This window comes from Oncorhynchus clarkii, chromosome 33, assembly GCF_045791955.1.
Source record: "Oncorhynchus clarkii lewisi isolate Uvic-CL-2024 chromosome 33, UVic_Ocla_1.0, whole genome shotgun sequence".
Taxonomy (NCBI): domain Eukaryota; kingdom Metazoa; phylum Chordata; class Actinopteri; order Salmoniformes; family Salmonidae; genus Oncorhynchus; species Oncorhynchus clarkii.
The window spans coordinates 4,625,494-4,649,544 of NC_092179.1; the positions used below are offsets into that span (position 1 = coordinate 4,625,494).

The following is a 24,051-nucleotide window of genomic DNA, read 5'->3' on the forward strand; positions in this document are numbered from 1 at the left end:
ATCATAACCACCATCGATAAGAAACAATACTGTGCAGCTGTATTTATCGACCTGGTCAAGGCTTTCGACTCTGTCAATCACCACATCCTCATCGGCAGACTCGATAGCCTTGGTTTCTCAAATGACTGCCTCGCCTGGTTCACCAACTACTTATCTGATAGAGTTCAGTGTGTCAAATCGGAGGGCCTGTTGTCCGGACCTCTGGCAGTCTATGGGGGTGCCATAGGGTTCAATCCTCGGGCCGACTCTCTTCTCTGTATACATCAATGTTATCGCTCTTGCTGCTGGTGATTCTCTGATCCACCTCTATGCAGACGACACCATTCTGTATACATCTGGCCTTTCTTTGGACACTTAACAGATCTCCAAACAAGCTTCAATGTCATACAACACTCCTTCTGTGGCCTCAACTGCTCTTAAATGCAAGTAAAACTAAATGCATGCTCTTCAACCGATCGCTGCCCACACTTGCTCGCCCATCCAGCATCAATACTCTGGATGGTTCTGACTTAGAATATGTGGACAACTACAAAATACCTAGGTGTCTGGTTAGACTGTAAACTCTCCTCCAGACTCACATTAAGCATCTCCAATCCAAAATTCAATGGAGAATCGGCTTCCTATTTTGCAACAAAGCATTCGTCACACATGCTGCCAAACATACCCTCGTAAAACTAACTATCCTACCGATCCTCGACTTCGGCATTGCAATTTACAAAATAGACTCAAACACTCTACTAAGCAAATTGGATATAGTCTATCACAGTGCCATCCGTTTTGTCACCAAAGTCCCATATACCACCCACCGCTGCGACCTCTATGCTCTCGTTGGCTGACCTTCGCTTCATATTCGTCGCCAAACCCACTGGCTCCAGGTAATCTATAAGTCTTTGCTAGGTAAAGCCCCGCCTTATCTCAGCTCACTGGTCACCATGCAGCATCCACCCGTAGCACGCACTTCAGCAGGTATATTTCACTGGACTCCCCCAAAGCCAATTCCTCCTTCAGCCGCCTTTCCTTCCAATTCCCTGCTGCCAATGATTGGAACGAACTGCAAAAATCACTGAAGCTGGAGACTTATATCTCACTCACTAGCTTTAAACAACAGCTGTCAGAGCAGCTCACAGATCACTGCACATAGCCCATCTGTAAATAGCTCATCCAACTACCTCATCCCCATACTCTTATTTATTTTGCTCCTTTGCACCCCAGTATCTCTACTTGCACATTCATCACGCCAGTGTTTAATTGCTATATTGTAATTATTTCGCCACTATGGCCTATTTATTGCCTTACCTCCCTTATCCTACCTCATTTGCACACACTGTATATAGACTTTTTGTATTGTATTATTGACTGTTTGTTTATTCCATGTGCAACTGTGTTGTTTGTGTCGCACTGCTTTGCTTTACCTTGGCAAGGACGCAGTTGTAAACGAGAACTTGTTCTCAACTAGCCTACCTGGTTAAAGGTGAAAAAAACAAATACAAATAAACATTTATTTGTTGACATTATTTGAAGGACCATTTCATGCCCAAAAAATGATTTAATGTAGCCAAGAAACAGGCAAGTAATGTGGACTCAACTTTTGTTACAGTGAAAAGGATTTGAATTGTGGGTTCCAGTCTGGTGCGCCGAGCTGAATCAAGGGCTATCCAAACTTTGGGGAGTAACCTCAGGCTTAATGCCACAGTGTCCTCGTTTGGATAACATACAAGCTACAGTATATATTTTGCACACACACCTTCCCACACATGAAACTTAAATAAGCAAACATTGGCAATACAATAATGTAACCACCTACACACTGTCTTGTACTACTAGACTTGTGGGGACACACATTTCAGTCCAATTTAAAATCTTATTTTCCCTGTACCCTAACCTGAAAACCTTAACCATAAACCTAACCGTAGCTCCTAACCCCAATTCTAACCATAACCCTATACTTAGAAGTATCATTTGACCTTGTGGGGACAAACAAAAAATGTCCCCAGATGGTCAAATTTTTGTTTACTATTCTTGTATGGACTTTTGGTCCCCACAAGTATAGTTAAACACATCCACACTTTTTGCTGACCCTGTACAATATCAATACACTCAAGTCAAATACATGTGTTTATGTCTGTGTGAGGATGTGTGTGTGTGTGAGGATGTGTCTGAGAATCTGCTCTCTGCAGTCCCTCCAGGTGTGTGTGTGTGCGTGTGTGTGTGTGTGTGTGTAATGTGACTGACTTCTCTTGCAGGTCATGCAGGCTCTGCTCTGCTCTCTGTAGGCCTTCCAGGTCCCTCATCATCTTGCCCAGGTGGTCTTTGGAGCTACGGTTCTGGATGTAAGCAAACCAGCAGCCACCCAGCGCCATCACTATGGAGACCACCAACATCAGGTCCTTCAGGTAGCTGTGTCTGCTCACTGGCAGAGGGAGAGAAGGGGTAGGGGGTGAGTGGGAGAAAGACAGAATCAGACATGGTTTCGTTCATTTGTTTAGTTTAAGTTTCACGTGTGTTGAGAACCCAAATTGTATTCTGATCTGAAGAGGACTAGCCAGAAGAGGCCTGGCAACCCCTCTGAACCTGGTTCCTCTCTAGGTTTCTGCCTCCTATGGAGTTTTTTGCTTCTGCCTATGCATTTCTTGCTCTTCTGGGTTTTAGGCCGGGTATCTGTAAAGCACTTTGAAAACGTATGTAAAAAGTGCTTTATAAAATACATTTGATTGATTGATTTGATGCCTTTGCTTGTGAAGGTAGTTTCCTTTCCTTTGACATCGAGGGGAATGTTGATACAATGGGTGTATAGAAAGTGATAAAGATGTGATCATGAGACAAGTTATGGTTACACTGTAGGCTACACTGGGTAACGTCTGTGGAACAAAATGTGTGCATAAACAGGTGTGTCTGACTGAACAAATGAGTTACCTGGAAATGTTGCCTATTGTTTATTTAAGGTTGGCAGAGCCATGCATGAAAGCAACTGACTAAAGGTCTTCACAGGTCCAAAAAGTTGGACTTGGACCCAAATGGACCAGAGGACAACCAGACACAAATCAGGTGCAAAACATGTCAGTCAGGGCTGTAATTAGCACTGAGGACACCTAGGTGAGCGTCACCTGGAATGCTTTTCCAACAGTCTTGAAGGAATTCCTAAATATGTTGAGCACTTGTTGGCTGCTTTTCCTTCACTCTACGGTCCAACTCATCCCACACCATCTCAATTGGGTTGAGGTCAGGTGATTGTGGAGGCCAGGTCATCTGATGCAGCACTCCATCACTCTCCTTGGTCAAATAACCCTTACACAGCCTGGAGGTGTGTTGGGTCATTGTCCTGTTGAAAACAAATTAGTCAGTCTCACTAAGCCCAAACCAGATGGGATGGCGTATTGCTGCAGCATGCTGTGGTAGCCATGCTGGATAACTGTGCCTTGAATTATAAGTAAATCAACGACAGTGTCACCAGCAAAGCACCACCACACCTCCATGCTTCTTGGTGGGAATCACACATAGAGATCATCCGTTCACCTAGTCTGCCTCACACAAAGGCACGGCGGTTGGATCCAAAAATCTCAAATGTGAGCTCAGACCAAAGGACAGATTTCCCCTGGTCTAACATCTAATGCTCATGTTTCTTGGCCCAAGCAAGTCTCTTCTTATTGGTGTTCTTTAGTAGTGGTTCCTTTGCAGCAATTTGACCATTAAGGCCTGATACACGCAGTCTCATCTGAACAGTTGATGTTGAGATGTGTCTGTTACTTGAACTCTGAACCATTTATTTGGGCTGCGATTTCTGAGGCTGGTAAGTAATGAACTTATCCTCTGCAGCAGAGGTAACTCTGGGTCTTCCTTTCCTGTGGCAGTCCTCATGAGCCCGTTTCATCATAGCGCTTGATGGTTTTTGCAACTGCACTTGAAGAAACTTTCAAAGTTCTCAAAATTTTCCGGATTGACTGACCTTCATGTTTTAAAGTTATGATGGACTGTTGTTTCTCTTTGCTTATTTGAGCTGTTCTTGCCATAATGTGGACTTGGTCTTGTACCAAAAAGGGCCATCTTCTGTATACAACCCCTACCTTATCACAATAGAACTGATTGGCTCAAATTAACTTAAGGCACACCTGTTAATTGAAATGCATTCCAGGTGACTACATCATGAAGCTGGATGAGAGAATGCCAAGTGTGTGCAAAGCTGTCATCAAGGCAAAGGGTGGCTACTTTGAAAAATCTCAAATATAAAATATATTTTTTTAACACTTTTTGGTTACTTCATGATTCCATAGTTGATGTCTTCGTATATATTATTTTTAAATGTAGAAAATAGTACAAATAAAAAACCCTGGAATGAGTAGGTGTGTTTTAAGCTAGTTAGCATGTCTTAACAAAAGACTACTATGCAAGTATCTATTTCAATAGAAATTCACTGCAACAACTGTAGGTGGACGTACTAGCTGGTAAATTCGCTCTGGTCATCTGCTCCGATTTCAGACCACGGGTAAGATAATATGTAGCTAGCTAGACTCAGATATTACACGTTTCTAATTTTGATGAAGTATTTTCATTTTAAATTAAAGTACACTATTATCTAGCTAGCTGGCATGCTATCTAACGTTACGTGTATGATCTTATTATTCATATCTCAGAACCACTAGTTATAGCCTAATGCTAGCTAGCTATCATTGAACATGGTTAGTTAGCTACCTACAGAATCATACAGGGTAGTAACATCATGACTTGGGATTATGGTTCATTGTTTACCTAGCTACTTGTCTTAACAAAACACTCATCTGAGTGTTGCAGACCACAGAATATCTGATGAATTTACGAATGCTCAACACCCGTTGAATATGGCCGATGTCAGTAAAAAAAAAGCATAATTAAAATTGCCAGCAGCACAGTTAGTCACCAACGCTCTGCATAACATGAAAACGGCCTAACCAGCTCTGCTAGGGCGAGTAAAATGGTCAGAGTGGGGTGTTCTCTCATTATGTGTCTGGAAGTAGCTAGCAAGCTAGCCAATGTCAACCAAGTTAGCTCGGGTGCTTGACTGCCGTTGAGGTCAGAACGTTCGTATCATCCCTACTCATCGGCCAGAGCGTTCATTGTGCGCTCCGACAGCGAAACGCTCTGAATTTCCCATTGTTCCGCAACTGTAGTGTATGATATACCATTTTGTAGCTCTGAGTCACTACTTTCATCCAATGTAAAAAAATAAATTTCAAATTTTGCATGATGAAGTTATGAATTACACTTTGGATGGTGTATCAATACAGCCAGTCACCACAAAGATGCAGGCGTCCTTCTTAACTCAGTTGCCAGAAAGGAAGGAAACCACCATGAGGCTAATGGTGGCTTTAAAACAGTTAGACTTTAAATACGCCCAAAACCACTCATTCCTATAATTTACAGTGTTACATAACACTAATATGTGACTCGTTTCAGGAAACTACAGTAGGCGTATGTCGCACGTCACTACTTCACAGGAGCGGCATTTGAACATAAACCATTTTTGAACATGTGAACTGTGATGTGCCTTAACAAACTTGTATTCCATCCATAAATATGAATACAATTGTTAAATTATGAGCCAAGTTGGTTAGCTAGCAAACGTTAGCTTGACAGAGTGAAAAGGAAGCACAGAACAAAAATATTCCATAACATGCATACTGTTTGCACTAAGGTAATACTAAATCCTCAGAGGTAGTAATCACAGGTGCATTTACTACCTCTGAGGATTTAGAGCTTGAGGTAGTCACCTCATACAAGTACTTGGGAGTATGGCTAGACAGTACACTGTACTTCTCTCAGCACATATCAAAGCTGCAGGCTAAAGTTCAATCTAGACTTGGTTTCCTCTATCGTAATCGTTCCTCTTTCACCCCAGCTGCAAAACTAACCCTGATTCAGATGACCATCCTACCCATGCTAGATTACGGAGACATCATTTATAGATCGGCAGGTAAGGGTGCTCTCGAACGGCTAGATGTTCTTTACCATTCGGCCATCAGATTTGTCACCAATGCTCCTGATAGGACACATCACTGCACTCTATACGTCTCTGTAAACTGGTAATCTCTGTATACCTTACACAAGACCCACTAGTTGATGCTCACTTATAAAACCCTCTTAGGCCTCACTCCCCCCTACCCGAGATATCTACTGCAGCCCTCATTATCCACATACAACCGTTCAGCCAGTCACATTCTGTTAAAGGTCCCCAAAGCAAGTTGACAGAGTATTTTGTGTAGATTGTTGACAAAAAAATGACAATTAAATAGTTTAATCCCACTTTGTGTTACGATCGTCGTAGTGAGGAGACCAAAGCGCAGATTGATGTGAATACATACTTTTAATGTAAGACGAATGAGCACGAAGTACACTAAACAAACAAAATAACAAAACGACCGTGACCGCTATCAGCACTGAGTGCAAACATGCAACATCACATAGACAATCACCCACGACTTACCCAAGGAATATGGCTGCCTAAATATGGTTCCCAATCAGAGACAACGATAAACAGCTGCCTCTAATTGAGAACCAATCCAGGCAACCATAGACATACAAAAGACCTAGACTAGTAAACAACCCCATGAACATACACAAACTCTAGACAGGACAAAAACACAACAAACCACCCCTTGTCACACCCTGACCTAACCAACATAATAAAGAAAACAAAGATAACTAAGGTCAGGGCGTGACACTTTAATGCAACAAAATGTGGAAAGACTCAAGGGGTGTGAATACTTTCTGAAGGCACTGCATATCTCTATCAGGGATGGGCAACCCCCCTTTTGAAGGCCCTCGTATCAACAAAAGGAAATTAGAGTTGAGGTCGGGAGTTTACATAAACAAGTTATAATGACTACAAATTAAGTGTTTCGACCACTCCACAAATTTCTTGTGAAACAAACTATAGTTTTGTAAAGTCTGTTAGGACATCTATTTTGTGCATGTCAAGTATTTTTTCCAACAATTGTTTACAGAGATGATTTCACTAATAGTTCACTGTATCACAATTCCAGTTGGTCAGAAGTTTACATACACTAAGTTGACTGTGCCTTTAAACAGCTTGAAAAATTCCAGAAAATTATGTCATGGCATTGAAAGCTTCTGATAGGCTAATTGACATAATTTGAGTCAATTGGAGATGTACCTGTAAATGTATTTCAAGGCCTACCTTCAACTCAGTGCCTCTTTGCTTGACCACTTTGGAAAATCAAAAGAAATCAGCCCAGACCTCAGAAAATAAATCTGTAGACCTCCACAAGTCTGATTCATCCTTGGGAGCAATTTCCAAATGCCTGAAGGTACCACGTTCATCTGTACAAACAATAGTACGCAAGTATAAACACCATGGGACCACACAGCCGTCATACCGCTCAGGAAGGAGACGCGTTCTGTCTCCTAGAGATGAATGTACCTTGGTGCGAAAAGTGCAAATCAATCACAGAAAAACAGCAAAGGACCTTGTGAAGATGCTGGAGGAAATGGGTACAAAAGTATCTATATCCACAATAAAACAAGTCCAATATCGACATAACCCGAAAGGCCACTCAGCAAGGAAGAAGCCACTGCTCCAAAACCGCCATAAAAAAATCCAGACTACGGTTTGCAACTGCACATGGGGACAAAGATCGTACATTTTGGAGAAATGTCCTCTGGTCTGATGAAACAAAAATAGAACTGTTTGGCCATAATAACTATCATTATGTTTGGAGGAAAAAAGGGGATGCTTGCAAGCTGAAGAACACCATCCCAACCGTGAAGCATGGGGGTGGCAGCATCATGTTGTGGGGGTGCTTTGCTGCAGGAGGGATTGGTGCACTTCACAAAATAGATGGCATCATGAGGTAGGAAAATTATGTGGATATATTGAAGCAGCATCTCAAGACATCAGTCACCAAATTAAAGCTTGGTCGCAAATGGGTTTCCAAATGGACATTGACCCCAAGCATACTTCCAAAGTTGTGGCAAAATGGCTTAAGGACACCAAAGTCTAGGTATTGGTGTGGCCATCACAAAGCCCTGACCTCAATCCTATTGAACATTTGTAGGCAGAACTGAAAAAGCACGTGCGAGCAAGGAGGCCTACAAACCTGACTCAGTTACACCAGCTCTGTCAGGAGGAATGGGCCAACATTCACCCAAATTATTGTGGGAAGCTTGTGGAAGGCTACCCGACACGTTCAACCCAAGTTAAACAATTTAAAGGCAATTCTACCAAATACTAATTGAGAATTTAAACTTCTGGGAATGTGATGAAAGAAATAAAAGCATAAATAAATCTATTATTCTGACATTTCACATTCTTAAAATAAAGTGGTGATCCTAACTGACCTAAAACGGGGAATATTTACTTAAGGAATTGTCAGAAACACAGTTTAAATGTATTTTGCTAAGGTATATGTAAACTTCTGACTTAATCTGTATATAAGAACACCAGCTCTTTCCATGGCATGGACTGAACAGCTGAATCCAGGTGACAGCTATTATCACTTGTTAAATTCCCTTAAAATCAGTTCAGATGAAGGGGAGGAGACAGGTTAACTTCTTACGGCTGAAATCCCACTAACGGGATCAATATGACAACAGCCAGTGAAAGACGCCAAATTCAAACAGAAATCTCATAATTAAAATTCCTCAAACATATACAAGTATTTTACACCATTTTAAAGATAAGTGTTGTTAATCCCACCACAGTGTCAAAGAGGCTTCATGACGAAAGCACACCAAACGATTATGTTAGGTCAGCACCTAGTCACAGAAAACCACAGCCATTTTTCCAGCCAAAGAGAGGAGTCACAAAAAGAAGGAAGAGATACCATTAATCACTAACCTTTGATGATCTTCATCAGAGGACACTCATGTTACACAATACATGTATGTTTTGTTCGATAAAGTTCATATTTATATCCAAAAATCTGTTTACATTGGCGCGTTAGGTTCAGTAATGTTTTGCTTCCAAAACATCCGGTGATTTTGCCACATCAATCAATTTACAGGAATACTCATCATAAACATTGATGAAAGATACAAGTGTTTGCATAGAATTAAAGATACACTTCTCCTTAATGCAACTGTTGTGTCAGATTTCGAAAAAGCTTTACGGCAAAAGCACACTATGCGATAATCTGTAGGATGTTAACATAAATCTTCAATAATGTTTCAACCGGAGAATTCCTTTGTCTTTAGAAATGCAATGGAACGACGCTAACTCTCACGAGCACACGCGACTGAGCTCATGGCACTCTGCCAGACCTCTGGTTGAAACAGCTCTCTTTCTCTCCCCCTTCACAGTAGAAGTCTCAAACAAGATTCTAACTGTTGACATCTAATGGAAGCCCTAGGAAGTGCAATCGGACCAAATTTACACTGTATCTTGGATAGGCAAAGAGTTGAAAAACTACAAACCTCAGATTTCCCACTTTCCCATACTGCCCCCCAGCCATAAGAAGTTAAAGGGTTTTAAGCCTTAAGACATGCATGTGTGCCATTGAAGGTGTGGGGGGGGGGGGGGTTGCAATTAAATATTAGGAAGGTGTTCCTAATGTTTGGTAAACTTAGTGTAAATAATCTCTGCCCCGTTGCAAAATGTGTAGAAATACAGCAAATTTGCTTTTAAACTGCTTCATTTTCTCTACGCCCCATGACAAATTGTGTAGAATTGCAGGAAATGAACTCTAAAACTTAAAAATGTCTATGCTGACAAGAGGGGGTAGAGTTGCAAAGAAAAAGCCATCTCAGACTGTCCAATAAAAATAAAAGATTAAGATGGGCAAAAGAACAGACACTGGACAGAGGAACTCGGCCTAGAAGGCCAGCATCCCGGAGTCGCCTCTTCACTGTTGACGTTGAGACTGGTGTTTTCCCGGTACTATTTAATGAAGCTGCCAGCTGAGGACTTGTGAGGCGTCTGTTTCTCAAACTAGACACCAATATACTTGTCCTCTGCGCAGTTGTGCACCGGGGCCTCCCACTCTTCTCTCTATTCTGGTTAGAGCTAGTTTGCACTGTTCTGTGAAGGGAGTAGTACACAGCGTTGTACGAGGTCTTCAGTTTTTTGTAATGATCATGCTGTTTAAGCAACTTCTTGATATGCCACACCTGTCAGTTGGATGGATTATCTTGGCAAATGAGAAATGCTCACTATCAGGGAGAGAGCATAGAAGGTCAGACAGGAATTCACATATCAACCCCACATGGACACACACACTTAGACACTCACTGAGTGGTGGTCCGAACAGCACGGTGTCCATTGCTTTCAGCTGTAGTTTCTGGGCGTGACTCCGGTCAATAATCTTCAGAATGGACAGAGTGAGAGTGATGTTCTTTACTGCCAACCTGAGGGAGGAGAGGAGAGAGGGCGTGAGAAGAGAAGAGAGCAGTGTGTGTGTCTGGTTATAATGTGTACATGTATGTGTGGGTGGTTCTTGAATTGTGGTGGCATTTAGGATTTTTTTTATTCATATGTAATTGGCTACAGCTTCCCATTCTAAATAAACTAATATAATGACTTTACATATTTTGTTTTACCTTTATAACTTTGTGCCACCAGTAGGGGGTAACACCAATGAGAAGTTGTAGGTTATTTATGATATTTTTTTTAAATGCCTTGTAACGATGTACGCTGAGAGTCGGGAAGAAAGTTCTGGGAGTGAGGGATTTAACAAAATAAAACAAGAACCTCAAACAACGCCCAGACATGAAACAGAAACAATGACACCTGGGGAAGGATCCAAAGGGAGTGACATATATATAGGGCAGGTAATCAAGGGAGTGATGGAGTTTAACTGTCTGATGCGCAGGTGCACGTAAAGATGGTGACAGGTGTGCATCATAACGAGCAGCCTAGTGACTATGAGGCCGGAGTGGGGAACAGGAGCAGACCGGTCACCTCTGCAGAGGCGCAGGAAACCCGTCAACTCGGCTGAGACGGAGGAGCATGGCGACCTAGAGCGTCGGAGAGAGAGCATAAATGACGGTACCCCCTCCCCGGCGCGTTCGGTTCCAACCCAAGGGAAGACCCCGGGGATCAGGACCAGACCGGTTACCCCCGCTGATGCGCGGGAACGCGGGAACCAGAGAGACTGGCTGAGGCAGGGGAGCCTGGCAATCAGAGGGGGTCTTCCCCTGAGACCAGAGGGCAATACCAAAATAAACGGTCTATTGATTCTGTATCCTCACAACAAAATCTGCAGAGCTTCGAAGATTTTATGCCCCAAATATTTAACATTTTGTTGGTGGCAGGAATTCTATATAATAATTTTAGCTGAAAAGCACAAAGTCTTGAATCTTGCGTTGTTTTATATATCAACTCATACATCCTATACCATGGAATCGGTACATCAAAAATCTCTTCCCAACTATTTTGCAATCTGTATGGCACAGTTGTCAACATCCTGGTCCTCAAATGAAACTGGTATACTTTCCTATTTGTGCTATTTTTATACATCAGTTTTGATCCTGTATATTGGGCAGACAGACCAGTTCCCTACCTCCTCCCGCTGCCACCTGCCTCCTCCATTTTTGGGGTAATGCTGTAATCAATTGGTTGTTCTCTTGGATTGAGCAGACATTTCCGTACAATTCTGATAACTCCACGAAGGACATAACTCTACCATTCCAATTTACAATATAATTTATGAACAAAATACCCTTTCAAACATCTTTCCCATAAATGCAGGTATTTTATCAACCAGCACATGAGTCCAGCCATAATATTTGTTGCAATATTTTTTATATCTTTTCAGGGGGATTACATTGAAATTGTATCCATCTCTGCAATGCTTGTTTGAAAAAGAGAGATACTAACATTTTCAATAATCGAAAATGAACATCAATACCAAGGCAATTTTTAAACAATGGATGAGCTTTTCTTAGTAATCTACTTGAGAACTATTTAGGGTTCAAATAAAACATTTGAATTAAAGAAGCTTTAGAGAGAGGTTTAGTGCTTTTATATTTAATAATCTCAACCCACCCAATTCATATTCATTATATAGATAGGCATGTTTTATTTTGTCTGGTTTTGTGTCCCAGGTAAAGCTAAATATTTTTGCTCATATGATTTGAAAAACGAATCATCAAGTGTAGGCAGAGCCATAAGCAAGTGAGTAAACCAAGCTATACGACTAAGGAGTTAATCAGGACAAGTTTTCCATAAATAGACAGGTATTTACCTCTCCATGGTTGCAGGGTCTTGTCTATTTTTACAAGTTTTCTATTGAAATTCATTGTGGAGAGCTTATTTATATATTTTGTGATATGAATACCGAGTATGTCTACTTCACCATCAGCCCATTTTATAGGTAAACTGCAGGGTAATGTAAAAGTTATATTTTTTAAGGATCCAATACGTAATATTGTATACTTACCCTAATTAGGTTTTAGTCTAGAGAGTACAGAAAAGTTATCTCCATCTTCAATGAGACATGGCAGGGACCTAGCTTGCAGACTTAATATAAAACTTGAGTGATTGGCATACATGGGCACCTTTGTTTTTAAGCCTTGGATACTAGCATTTTGCTAGTATTTTTTAAATCACAACATTGAAGTGTAAGGGGCCTCCAGTGTTTTAGATAGACTGGGCCTTTATATTTGCCATCTGGGTCTTGTTTTAATAATAAAGAAATTAGACCTTCCTGCTGTGTACCTGACAGACTACCATTTCTATAGAAGTAGTTAAAACAATCTAACAATGGAGCTTTTATTATTAAAAAAAATACTTTATATACTTCTACCGGTATGCTATCAAGCCCTGGGGTTTTTCCAGACTGAAAGGATTTAATAGCCTCAAAAAGTTATTCCTCTGTAATTTGTCCTTCGCACTGATCTTTCTGTACATTTGTTAATTTTCCACTTTTTATATTATTTGGAAAGAATTCCTAACCATAATCTTCATTCGGTGGGAAAGGATGAGACGGAAAAGAGAACATCTATGGCAACTGCTCGGCCTCAGACCACAAGGCACTACAGAGGGTAGTGCGTAGGGCCCAGTACATCACTGGTGCCAAGCTTCCTGCCATCCAGGACCTCTATACCAGGGGGTGTCAAAAGGAAGGCCCCAAAAAATTGTCCCAAGACTCTAGCCACCCTAGTCATAGACTGTTTTCTCTGCTACCGCACGGCAAGCAGTACTGGAGAGCCAAGTCTAGTTCCAAGAGGCTTCTTAACAGCTTCTACCCCAAGAAATAAGACTCCTGAACAGCTAATCAAATGGATACCCAGACTATTTGCATTGCCCCCCACACACACATTCTACGCTGCTGCTACTCTCTGTTATTATCTATGCATAGTCACTTTAATAACTCCAACTACATGTACATATTCCCTCAATTAGCTCGACACTGGTGCCCCCGCACATTGACTCTGTACCGGTACCCCCTGTATATAGCCCCGCTATTGTTATTTACAGCTGCTCTTTAATTATTTGTTATTCTTCTATCTTACTGTTTTTTAGTTATTTTCTTAACATTTTCTGTTGGTTAAGGGCTTGTAAGTAAGCATTTCACTGTAATACACCTGTTGTATTCGGCGCATGTGATAAATACTATTTGATTTGATTATCTAACAATTTAGTTCATTTTTTAAAAACGATGTTTTCGTCTTTTGAGCTTCAAGTCATGAAATCTTTGCAGCCTACTCAATCACTTTTTATATCTACTGCTCCTGGGCCATATACAGCATTCCTCACTGAGTTCCCTGAATTCCTATCAGACCTTGTAGTCATGGCAGATAATATTCACATTTTTGGTGACTTTAATATTCACATGGAAAAGTCCACAGACCCACTCCAAAAGGCTTTCGGAGCCATCATCGACTCAGTGGGTTTTGTCCAACATGTCTCCGGACCTACTCACTGCCACAGTCATACTCTGGAACTAGTTTTGTCTCGTGGAATAAATGTTGTGGATCTTAATGTTTTTCCTCATAATCCTGGACTATCGGAACACCATTTTATTACATTTGCAATCGCAAAAAATAATCTGCTCAGACCCCAACAAAGGATCATCAAAAGTCGTGCTATGAATTCTCGGACAACCCAAAGATTCCTAGATGCCCTTCCAGACTCCCTCTGCCTACCCAAGGACGTCAGAGTACAAAAATCAGTTAACCACCTAACTGAGAAACTCAATTTAACATTGCGCAATACACTAGATGCGGTCGCACCCCTAAAAACATAAGAAAGATATGTTTGTCTCTGTGGATTGTTTGTCCTCTGACAAATCAACTGTAAATTCCGGTGTTCCTCAAGGTTCCGTTTCAGGACCACTTTTGCTTTCACTATATATTTTACCTCTTGGTGATGTCACTCGGAAACATAAATGTTAACTTTCACTACTATGCGGATGTTCTACTTTTAAACTCGGACAAAACAGAGATACTTGTTCTAGTTCCCAAGAAACAAAGATCTTCTGTTGAATCTGACAATTAATTTTGATGGTTGTATAGTCGTCTCAAATAAAACTGTGAAGGACCTCGGCGTTACTCTGGACCCTGATCTCCCTATTTGACGAACATATAGAGACTGTTTCAAGGACAGCTTTTTTCCATCTACGTAACATTGCAAAAATCACAAACTTTCTGTCCAAAAATGATGCAGAAAAATTAATCCATGCTTGTCACTTCTAGGTTAGACTACTGCAATGCTCTACTTTCCGGCTACCCGGATAAAGCACTAAATAAACTTCAGTTGGTGCTAAACATGGCTGCTAGAATCTTAACTAGAACCAAAATATTTGATCATACAGTGCCTTGCGAAAGTATTCGGCCCCCTTGAACTTTGCGACCTTTTGCCACATTTCAGGCTTCAAACATAAAGATATAAAACTGTATTTTTTTGTGAAGAATCAACAACAAGTGGGACACAATCATGAAGTGGAACGACATTTATTGGATATTTCAAACTTTTTTAACAAATCAAAAACTGAAAAATTGGGCGTGCAAAATTATTCAGCCCCCTTAAGTTAATACTTTGTAGCGCCACCTTTTGCTGCGATTACAGCTGTAAGTCGCTTGGGGTATGTCTATCAGTTTTGCACATCGAGAGACTGACATTTTTTCCCATTCCTCCTTGCAAAACAGCTCGAGCTCAGTGAGGTTGGATGGAGAGCATTTGTGAACAGCAGTTTTCAGTTCTTTCCACAGATTCTCGATTGGATTCAGGTCTGGACTTTGACTTGGCCATTCTAACACCTGGATATGTTTATTTTTGAACCATTCCATTGTAGATTTTGCTTTATGTTTTGGATCATTGTCTTGTTGGAAGACAAATCTCCGTCCCAGTCTCAGGTCTTTTGCAGACTCCATCAGGTTTTCTTCCAGAATGGTCCTGTATTTGGCTCCATCCATCTTCCCATCAATTTTAACCATCTTCCCTGTCCCTGCTGAAGAAAAGCAGGCCCAAACCATGATGCTGCCACCACCATGTTTGACAGTGGGGATGGTGTGTTCAGCTGTGTTGCTTTTACGCCAAACATAACGTTTTGCATTGTTGCCAAAAAGTTCAATTTTGGTTTAATCTGACCAGAGCACCTTCTTCCACATGTTTGGTGTGTCGCCCAGGTGGCTTGTGGCAAACTTTAAACAACACTTTTTATGGATATCTTTAAGAAATGGCTTTCTTCTTGCCACTCTTCCATAAAGGCCAGATTTGTGCAATATACGACTGATTGTTGTCCTATGGACAGAGTCTCCCACCTCAGCTGTAGATCTCTGCAGTTCATCCAGAGTGATCATGGGCCTCTTGGCTGCATCTCTGATCAGTCTTCTCCTTGTATGAGCTGAAAGTTTAGAGGGACGGCCAGGTCTTGGTAGATTTGCAGTGGTCTGATACTCCTTCCATTTCAATATTATCGCTTGCACAGTGCTCCTAGGGATGATTAAAGCTTGGGAAATCTTTTTGTATCCAAATCCGGCTTTAAACTTCTTCACAACAGTATCTCGGACCTGCCTGGTGTGTTCCTTGTTCTTCATGATGCTCTCTGCGCTTTTGACGGACCTCTGAGACTATCACAGTGCAGGTGCATTTATACGGAGACTTGATTACACACAGGTGGATTGTATTTATCATCATTAGTCATTTAGGTCAACATTGGATCATTCAGAGATCCTCACTGAACTTCTGGAGAGAGTTTGCTGCACTGAAAGTAAAGGGGCTGAATAATTTTGCACGCCCAATTTTTCAGTTTTTGATTTGTTAAAAAAGTTTGAAATATCCAATAAATGTCATTCCACTTCATGATTGTGTCCCACTTGTTGTTGATTCTTCACAAAAAAATAAAGTTTTATATCTTTATGTTTGAAGCCTGAAATGTGGCAAAAGGTCGCAAAGTTCAAGGGGGCCGAATACTTTCGCAAGGCACTGTATTACTCCAGTGCTAGCCTCTCTACACTGGCTTCCTTTTGAGGCTAGGGCTGATTTCAAGGTTTTTACTGCTAACCTACAAAGCATTACATGGGCTTGCTCTTACCTATTTTTCCGATTTGGTCCTGCCGTACATACCTACACGTACACTACGGTTACAAGACACAGGCCTCCTAAATGTCCCTAGAATTTCTAAGCAAACAGCTGGAGGCAGGGCTTTCTCCTATAGAGCTCCATTTTTATGGAATGGTCTGCCTACCCATGTGAGAGACGCAGACTCGGTCTCAACCTTTAAGTCTTTATTGAAGACTCTTCTCTTCAGTAGGTCCTATGATTGAGTGTAGTCTGGCCCAGGAGTGTGAAGGTGAACGGAAAGGCACTGGAGCAACGAACCGCCCTTGCTGTCTCTGCCTGGCCGGTTCCCCTCTCTCCACTGGGATTCTCTGCCTCTAACCCTATTACAGGGGCTGAGACACTGGCTGGTGCTCTTCCATGCCGTCCCTAGGGGGGGTGCGTCACTTGAGTGGGTTGAGTCACTCGGCCGTGTCTCAGGATGGTAAGTTGGTGGTTGAAGATATCCCTCTGCTGGTGTGGGGGCTGTGCTTTGGCGAAGTGGGTGGGGTTATATCCTGCCTGTTTGGCCCTGTCAGACCTGTTGTTTTCAACTCTCTAGAGACAGCAGGAGTATTTTTTGAGATACTCTGAATGATCGGCTATGAAAAGCCAACTGACATTTACTCCTGAGGTGCTGAGCTGTTGCACCCTTGACAACCACTGCGATTATTATTATTTGACCCTGCTGGTCATCTATGAACATTTGAACATCTTGGCCATGTTCTGTTATAATCTCCACCCCGCACAGCCAGAAGAGGACTGGCCACCCATCATAGCCTGGTTCCTCTCTAGGTTTCCTCCTCGGTTCTGGCCTTTCTAGGGAGTTTTTGCTAGCCACCGTGCTTCTACACCTGCATTGCTTGCTGTTTGGGGTTTTAGGCTGGGTTTCTGTACAGCACTTTGAGATATCAGCTGTATAAATATAATTTGAATCACCGACAACGATGAGACAGCCTATAGGGGGGAGGTCAGAAACCTGGAAGTGTGATGTCAGGACAACAACCTCTCCCTCAATGTGAGAAAGACAAAGGAGATGATTGTGGACTACAGGAAAAGGAGGGCCGAGCACATCCCCATTCTCATTGACGAGGCTGCAGTGAAGCAAGTTGAGAGCTTCAAGTTCCTTTGTGTCCACATCACCAACAAACTATCATGGTCCAAGCACACCAAGACAGTCGTAAAGAGGGCACGACAAAACCTATTCCCCCTCAGGAGACTGAAAAGATCCTTAGATCCTCAAAAAGTTATACAACTGCACCATTGACATTGAGAGCATTCTGGCTGGTTGCATCACTGCCTGGTATGGCAACTGGTCGGCCTCCAACCGCAAGGCACTACAGAGGGTAGTGTGTACTGCCCAGGACATCACTGGGGCCAAGCTTCCTGCCATCCAGGACCTCTATACCAGCCCTAGTCATAAACTGTTCGTTCTGCTACCGCACGGCAAACGGTACCGGAGCGCCAAGTCTAGGTCCAAGAAGCTTATACACAGTTTTATACACAGCTTCTACCCCCAAGTCTACTGAACATCTAATCAAATGGCTACCCAGACTACTTGTATTGCCTACTTGCATTGCTCTTTAATTATTTGTTACTTTTATAAAAGAAATGTGTAGGTATTCTTCTTAAAACGGCATTGTTGGTTAAGGGATTTTAAGCAAGCATTTCACTGTAAGGTCAACACCTGTTTTATTCGACGCATGTGACAAATACAATTTGATTTGATATAGCCGTACATGGTTCTGATTTCTGGGTGTGTGCGTGCGCGTTCTTGCAAGTAGAAAAACATGTTGACTCCCCCTACTTGAAGAGAAACGCCAATGCCATCCTCCTCTATTTCATGTTGACGAAACGGTCTATCATTGTGATACAGTACACGCTTTTATTTTTTGTTGTCCTAGGCTAACTGGCTAAAATGCTTGCTCGCTAGCCTAACTGCCATTCCGGGGCAACGTTAGCTAGTTAACATTAGCCTTATACATCTAGCTACATATTGAACTTCCATCCTCTCAGGCCAGGGGCACAACAATGTATGAATTAACGGTTGGATCAGAATCACCGTTATAATCATGGGCCAGTACAGAGAACTAAGTACAATCTCCAACCATGGCTAATTTAGGAAATTAGGAATTTTAGCTAGCTAGCTAGCCACAACACAACGAGATGCAATAATTAAAGTGTTTCTGTCAATGACGTATGCTCTCAATGGGATTTGATAGGAGTGACGCCAAATCCAAGCTGGCTTCCCTTTACACTTTATTTTGGTGCGCCAGGACCATTCACAGTTGAGCTCGCTCAGTTTAGCTCAACGCTATTTTAATTTTTTTGTTGTTAAGGGAGGCCAGATGCTCGCTGGCTTCCCTTGCCTTCAATGCTACAGGTAGCAATAATGTCATACTTGTTTGGACCAGACAGTATCAGATAGATGGTCTACACCTAGAGAGACAGGGGGGCGCTGTTTTCTCCTGTGAGATACATTCAGCCTCTTTCGAATTGAAGGAAAATGATGAAACACAGAGAGACAAAAGATGAATTAATTAATGTTTTTTTATTGGTAAACTTCTGGGGGGAGCCTGGCTTCCCTTGGCATCCATGAATACAAGTCAGTGTGTGTAACAACTATTTGTCATTGAAAAGTGTTTTTCATGGTTGCAAAGGGACGCAAATGCCCCCGCAATTCAAGAACGACCCGTGTGTCTATATGAGGCGTGTGTGTGTTACCTGGGTAAGGCCCTTCCGTCCAGATTGTGCTTCTTGAAGATGTCCACATACGGAGGGAGCTCCACATAGTGTATGAGCCAGTCCTCCACCTCCTCCACTGTCCAATTGTACACTACACACACACACACACACACACACACACACACACACACACACACACACACACACACACACACACACACACACACACACACACACACACACACACACACACACACACACACACACACAGAAAGATGAATTGAGTAAGAGCACTGGCTGATCTCTGGCTTTCTCCCAAATGGCACCCTGTTCCCTATATAGTGCTCTACTTTTGAACAGAGCCCCGTGGGCCCTGGTCAAAAGTAGTGCATTAAATAGAGAATAGAGTACCATTTGGGACGCAACCCTGTCTATCTGGGTCCTACTCTGTCTCTCTGTATCTACCGTGCTAATCTGCTCTAACACAAACAGCTGTCCCAACGCACTGCACACTCACTGACTGACACAAAACAGCCTATTGGAGGACTGGCTGTCCCAATGGACAAACAAGAAACACCTGGATTTATGACAGTGTGAATGATCTCAGGCTTATCCTCCCTCTTCCACAATCCCATCTTAGTCCCTTCACCCCTCGCTCCCTCCCAGATACCCCCCTCCCTCCCTCATTCCCTCCGTACCGTCCGAGGCCCTCCATACGTTCCACATGTCCTCTACACTGATGAGCAGGTCTGCTCCATGGAAACTGTTGTGTTTCCCTTTGGGGTCATGGTACTTCAGATCCTCCCTGAGGAACTAACAGAGAGTGAGAATGTTTTAATTACATACCATAAATAAATATTGCTACTGTATGAGGCACAGCGGTACTATAAAATGGGTATACTACGATCCTACACTATAGTAGTAAACTGTAACAGTAATAAATATTATGAGGTTGGTGTTGCGGGTGCTGGGGTAAGCTATGTGTTTTGCCTAACATTGTGAACAACTGTTCATATCCTCAGCCACACAAGCAGACAAACAGAAACACACACACACGAGAAACACACAGACACACACACAGAAACACACACACACACACACACACAAGAAACACACAGGATTAAGACAGCTTTTCTGAGCGCTGCCAGAGTGTTTGCAGGGACACACAAGGACAGGGAGGGGAGGGGGGGGGGGGGGGGGGGGGGAATCGCCTAGTTACATTTCGTAATATTATTTTGGCCGATATTACATCAATACTTTGATTCCAACTGTCAATTAAATTTAAAAATGTAATCCTATAGCTTCTTCTCCTTTTTAAATAGTGAGCCAACCTGTTTTGAGCACTTTTATTTCCATGACTGGTCAAAACTCACTTCTCATGCTTTCTCTTGTCTTTCTCCTGGAGAAACTGAGTGTACAAAACATTAAGAACACCTTCCTAATATTGAGTTGCACCCCCTTTTGCCCTCAGAACAGCCTCAATTTGTCATGACATGGACCACAAGGTGTCGAAAGCATTCCACAGGGATGCTGGCCTCATGGTGAAACAAAGCTTCCCATTGTTGTGTCAAGTTGGCTGGATGTCCTTTGGGTGGTGGACCATTTTTGATACACACAGGAAACTGTTGAGTGTGAAAAACCCAGAAGTGTTGCAGTTCTTGACACAAACTGGTGCGCCTGACACCTACTACCATACCCCGTTCAATGGTACTTAAATCCTTTGTCTTGCCCATTCACCCTCTGAATGGCACACATACACAATCCATGTCTCAATTGTCTCAAGGTTTAAAATCCTTCTTTAACCTGTTTCCTCCCCTTCATCTACACTGATTGAAGTGGATTTAACAAGTGACATCAATAAGGGATCATAGCTTTCACCTGGATTCACCTGGTCAGTTTACGTCATGGAAAGAGCATGTGTTTTTAATGTTTTGTACACACAGTGTATAGTGAGCAATATGTTTGGAACATCAAATTGCAATAAAATCGCAGTATCAAATCACAATTCATATAGAATCATGAGAATCACAACACATATCATATCGGCACCTACGTATTGTTGATATATCGTACCGTGAGGCCCCTGGCAATTCCCTGCCCTTGTGCTGGATTACATCTCATATGGTGTCCAGGAAACTGGCACCTCTTGAAAAAACAGCCTTGAGCTTCAATGTGGCCCTGACCTTCAGAGAGAGTACAGTGTGTGTGTGTGTGCATTGTTATGTGTGCATGTATCTCACCCCGTCTGTCTCGCTCATGTCCACGGTTCCATCCGCATCATCATCCATCAGTTTGTGGATGCTACGGATTGCCTCGAAACTCAGCAACGCATTCTCATCCTGGCACAGAATCACATCTATCATACACAGTTCTATGGAGAGAGGGAGAAAGTGGGGGCAGAGAGAGAGAGGAAGAGAGAGGGGGAAGAGTGGGGAAGAGAGAGAGAGAAAGTGAGAGAGGGAGGGAGAGAGGGGAGGGGGAGAAAGAATGAGAGAGAGAGAGAGAGAGAGAGAGAGAGAGAGAGAGAGAGAGAGAGAGAGTGAGAAAGTTAGAGAAGCAAACAGTATGTTTACACTAGGCAAATTTCAACCTATCCATCAACACAGCCAACAAAGTGGCCTTCAGGGGAACTGACAGAGGGAGGAAATTACTATGCATTTAGAAGTATGTGTGTGTGCGGGCGTATGTGTGTGAATGTGTGTGCACACAATGCATGCGTGCGTGTAGTATTGGCCAAGTGAATGTGCAGGGCTACGGGGTTAGACCTCATGATCTAACTATAAAATAAACTGGTCTTAATAGACTAGGAACCACACACAGTCCCCATTGGGAAAATGAGTACAGTGATGTGATACTTACAGTATACAGTGCATTCAGAAAGTATTCAGACCCCTTGACTTTTTCCACATTTTGTTACATTACAGCCTTATTTTAAAATTGATTCAATCGTTTTTTCCCCCTAATCAAACTACACACAATGCCCCATAATGACAAAGCAAAAACAGCGAAGCACCTTTGGCAGTGATAACAACCTCAAGTCTTCTTGGATATGACTCTACAAGCTTGGCACACCTGTATTTGGAAGTTTCTCGCATTCTTCTCTGCAGATCCCCTCAAGCTCTGTCAGGTTGGATGGGGAGTGTCACTGCACAGCTATTTTCAGGTCTCTCCAAAGATGTTAGAACGTGGTTCAAGTTGGGCCACTCAAGGACATTTAGAGACTTGTCCCAAAGCCACTCCTTCGCGTCTTGGTTGTATGCTTTGGATCATCGTTCTGTTGGAAGGTGAACTTGCCCCAGTCTGAGGTCCTGAGCGCTCTGGAGCAGGTTTTCATCAAGGATCTCTCTGTACTTTGCTCCGTTCATCTTTCCCTCGAACCTGACTAGTCTCCGAGTCCCTGCCGCTGAAAAACACCACCACAGCATGATGCTGCCACCACCATGCTTCACCGTAGGGATGGTGCCAGGTTTCCTCCAGACGCGACACTTGGCATTCCGGCCAAAGAGTTCAATCTTGGTTTCATCAGACCAGAGAATCTTGTTTCTCATGGGCTGATAGTCTTTAGGTGCCTTTTGGCAAACTCCAAGCGGACTGTCATGTGCCTTTTACTGAGGAGTGGCTTCTGTCTGGCCAATCTACCATAAAGGCCTGATTGTTAGAGTGCCGCAGAGATGGTTATCCTTCTGGAAGGTTCTCCCATTTCCACAGAGGAACTCTAGAGCTCTGTCAGAGTGACCATCAGGTTATTGGTCACCTTCCTGACCAAGGCCCTTCTACCCCGATTGCTAAGTGTGGCGGGGCGGCCATCTCTAGGAAGAGTCATTAAGAATGGCAACTGTGTTCTTGGGGACCTTCCCCAGATCTGTGCCTCGACACAATCCTGTCTCGGAGCTCTACGGACAATTCCTTCGACCTCATGCCTTGGCTTTTGCTCTGACATGCACTGTCAACTGTGGAACCTTAGATGGACAGGTGTATGCATTTCCAAATCATGTCCAATCAATGAATTTAGCACAGGTGGACTCCAATCAAGTTGTAAAAATATCTCAAGGATCATGTAAACAGGATACACCTCAGCTCAATTTTGAGTCTATTAGGGGTCTGAATACTTGTGTAAAAATAATTTGTTTTTATTTTTTTAGTAATGTTCTACAATATCTAAAAACGTGTTTTTGTTTAGTCATTATGGAGTACTGTGTGTAGATTGCTGAGGATTAAAAATAAAATAAAAAACATTTACCATAAGGCTGTAACGTAACAAAATGTGGAAAAAGACAAAAGGTCTGAATACTTTCCGAATGCACCGTCTGTGATGTGATCCAATGTGATGCTATGCGACACTATTCTATGCTAATTGATGCTTTGACAACCACTTTCAAGTGTCTGCCTTGGGACCAAAACGTTGTGGGTTCAATGTCCCTTACAGACAGGCCTGCTTTCATTGTACACAGCACACAAGTCTTTGTACGCTGCTGTGAGTCTGACAACAATTATAAGTATGTTATTATTTTATTTTACTGAAATGTACACTGATTTCAGAAAACATTGAGGACACCTGCTCTTTCCATGACAGATTGAACAGGTGAATCCAGCTGAAAGCTATGATCACTTATTGAAGTCAGTTATTAAATCCACTTCAATCAGTGTAGATGAAGGGGAAGAGACAGGTTAAAGAAGGATTTTTAAGCCTTGAGGCAATTGAAACATTGATTGTGCATATGTGCCATTCAGAGGGTACATGGGCAAGGCAAAATATTTAAGTAACTTTGAACGGGGTATGGTAGTAGGTGCCAGGCGCACCGGTTTGTGTCAAGAACTGCAACGCTTGTGATTTTTTCACGCTCATTAGTGTGTATCAAGAATGGTCCACCACCCAAAGGACATCCAGCCAACTTGAT

At 42.5% G+C, this 24,051-nt stretch overlaps 1 protein-coding gene across 6 annotated transcripts in view; it reads right to left on the reverse strand.

The window, feature by feature from the left end:
- The window catches only part of LOC139393177 (stromal interaction molecule 1-like), a 116,560-nt gene that overhangs the window by 57,121 nt on the left and 35,388 nt on the right, over window positions 1-24,051 (reverse strand). For all 6 annotated transcript variants that reach the window (XM_071141584.1, XM_071141585.1, XM_071141588.1 and 3 more), the window contains 5 exons: window positions 21,394-21,524; window positions 19,852-19,966; window positions 19,193-19,304; window positions 10,217-10,332; window positions 2,233-2,410 (listed from right to left, as the gene is read on the reverse strand). In XM_071141584.1, coding sequence (XP_070997685.1) covers window positions 2,233-2,410; window positions 10,217-10,332; window positions 19,193-19,304; window positions 19,852-19,966; window positions 21,394-21,524 — 652 coding nt within the window. The remainder of the gene's footprint in view (window positions 1-2,232; window positions 2,411-10,216; window positions 10,333-19,192; window positions 19,305-19,851; window positions 19,967-21,393; window positions 21,525-24,051) is intronic.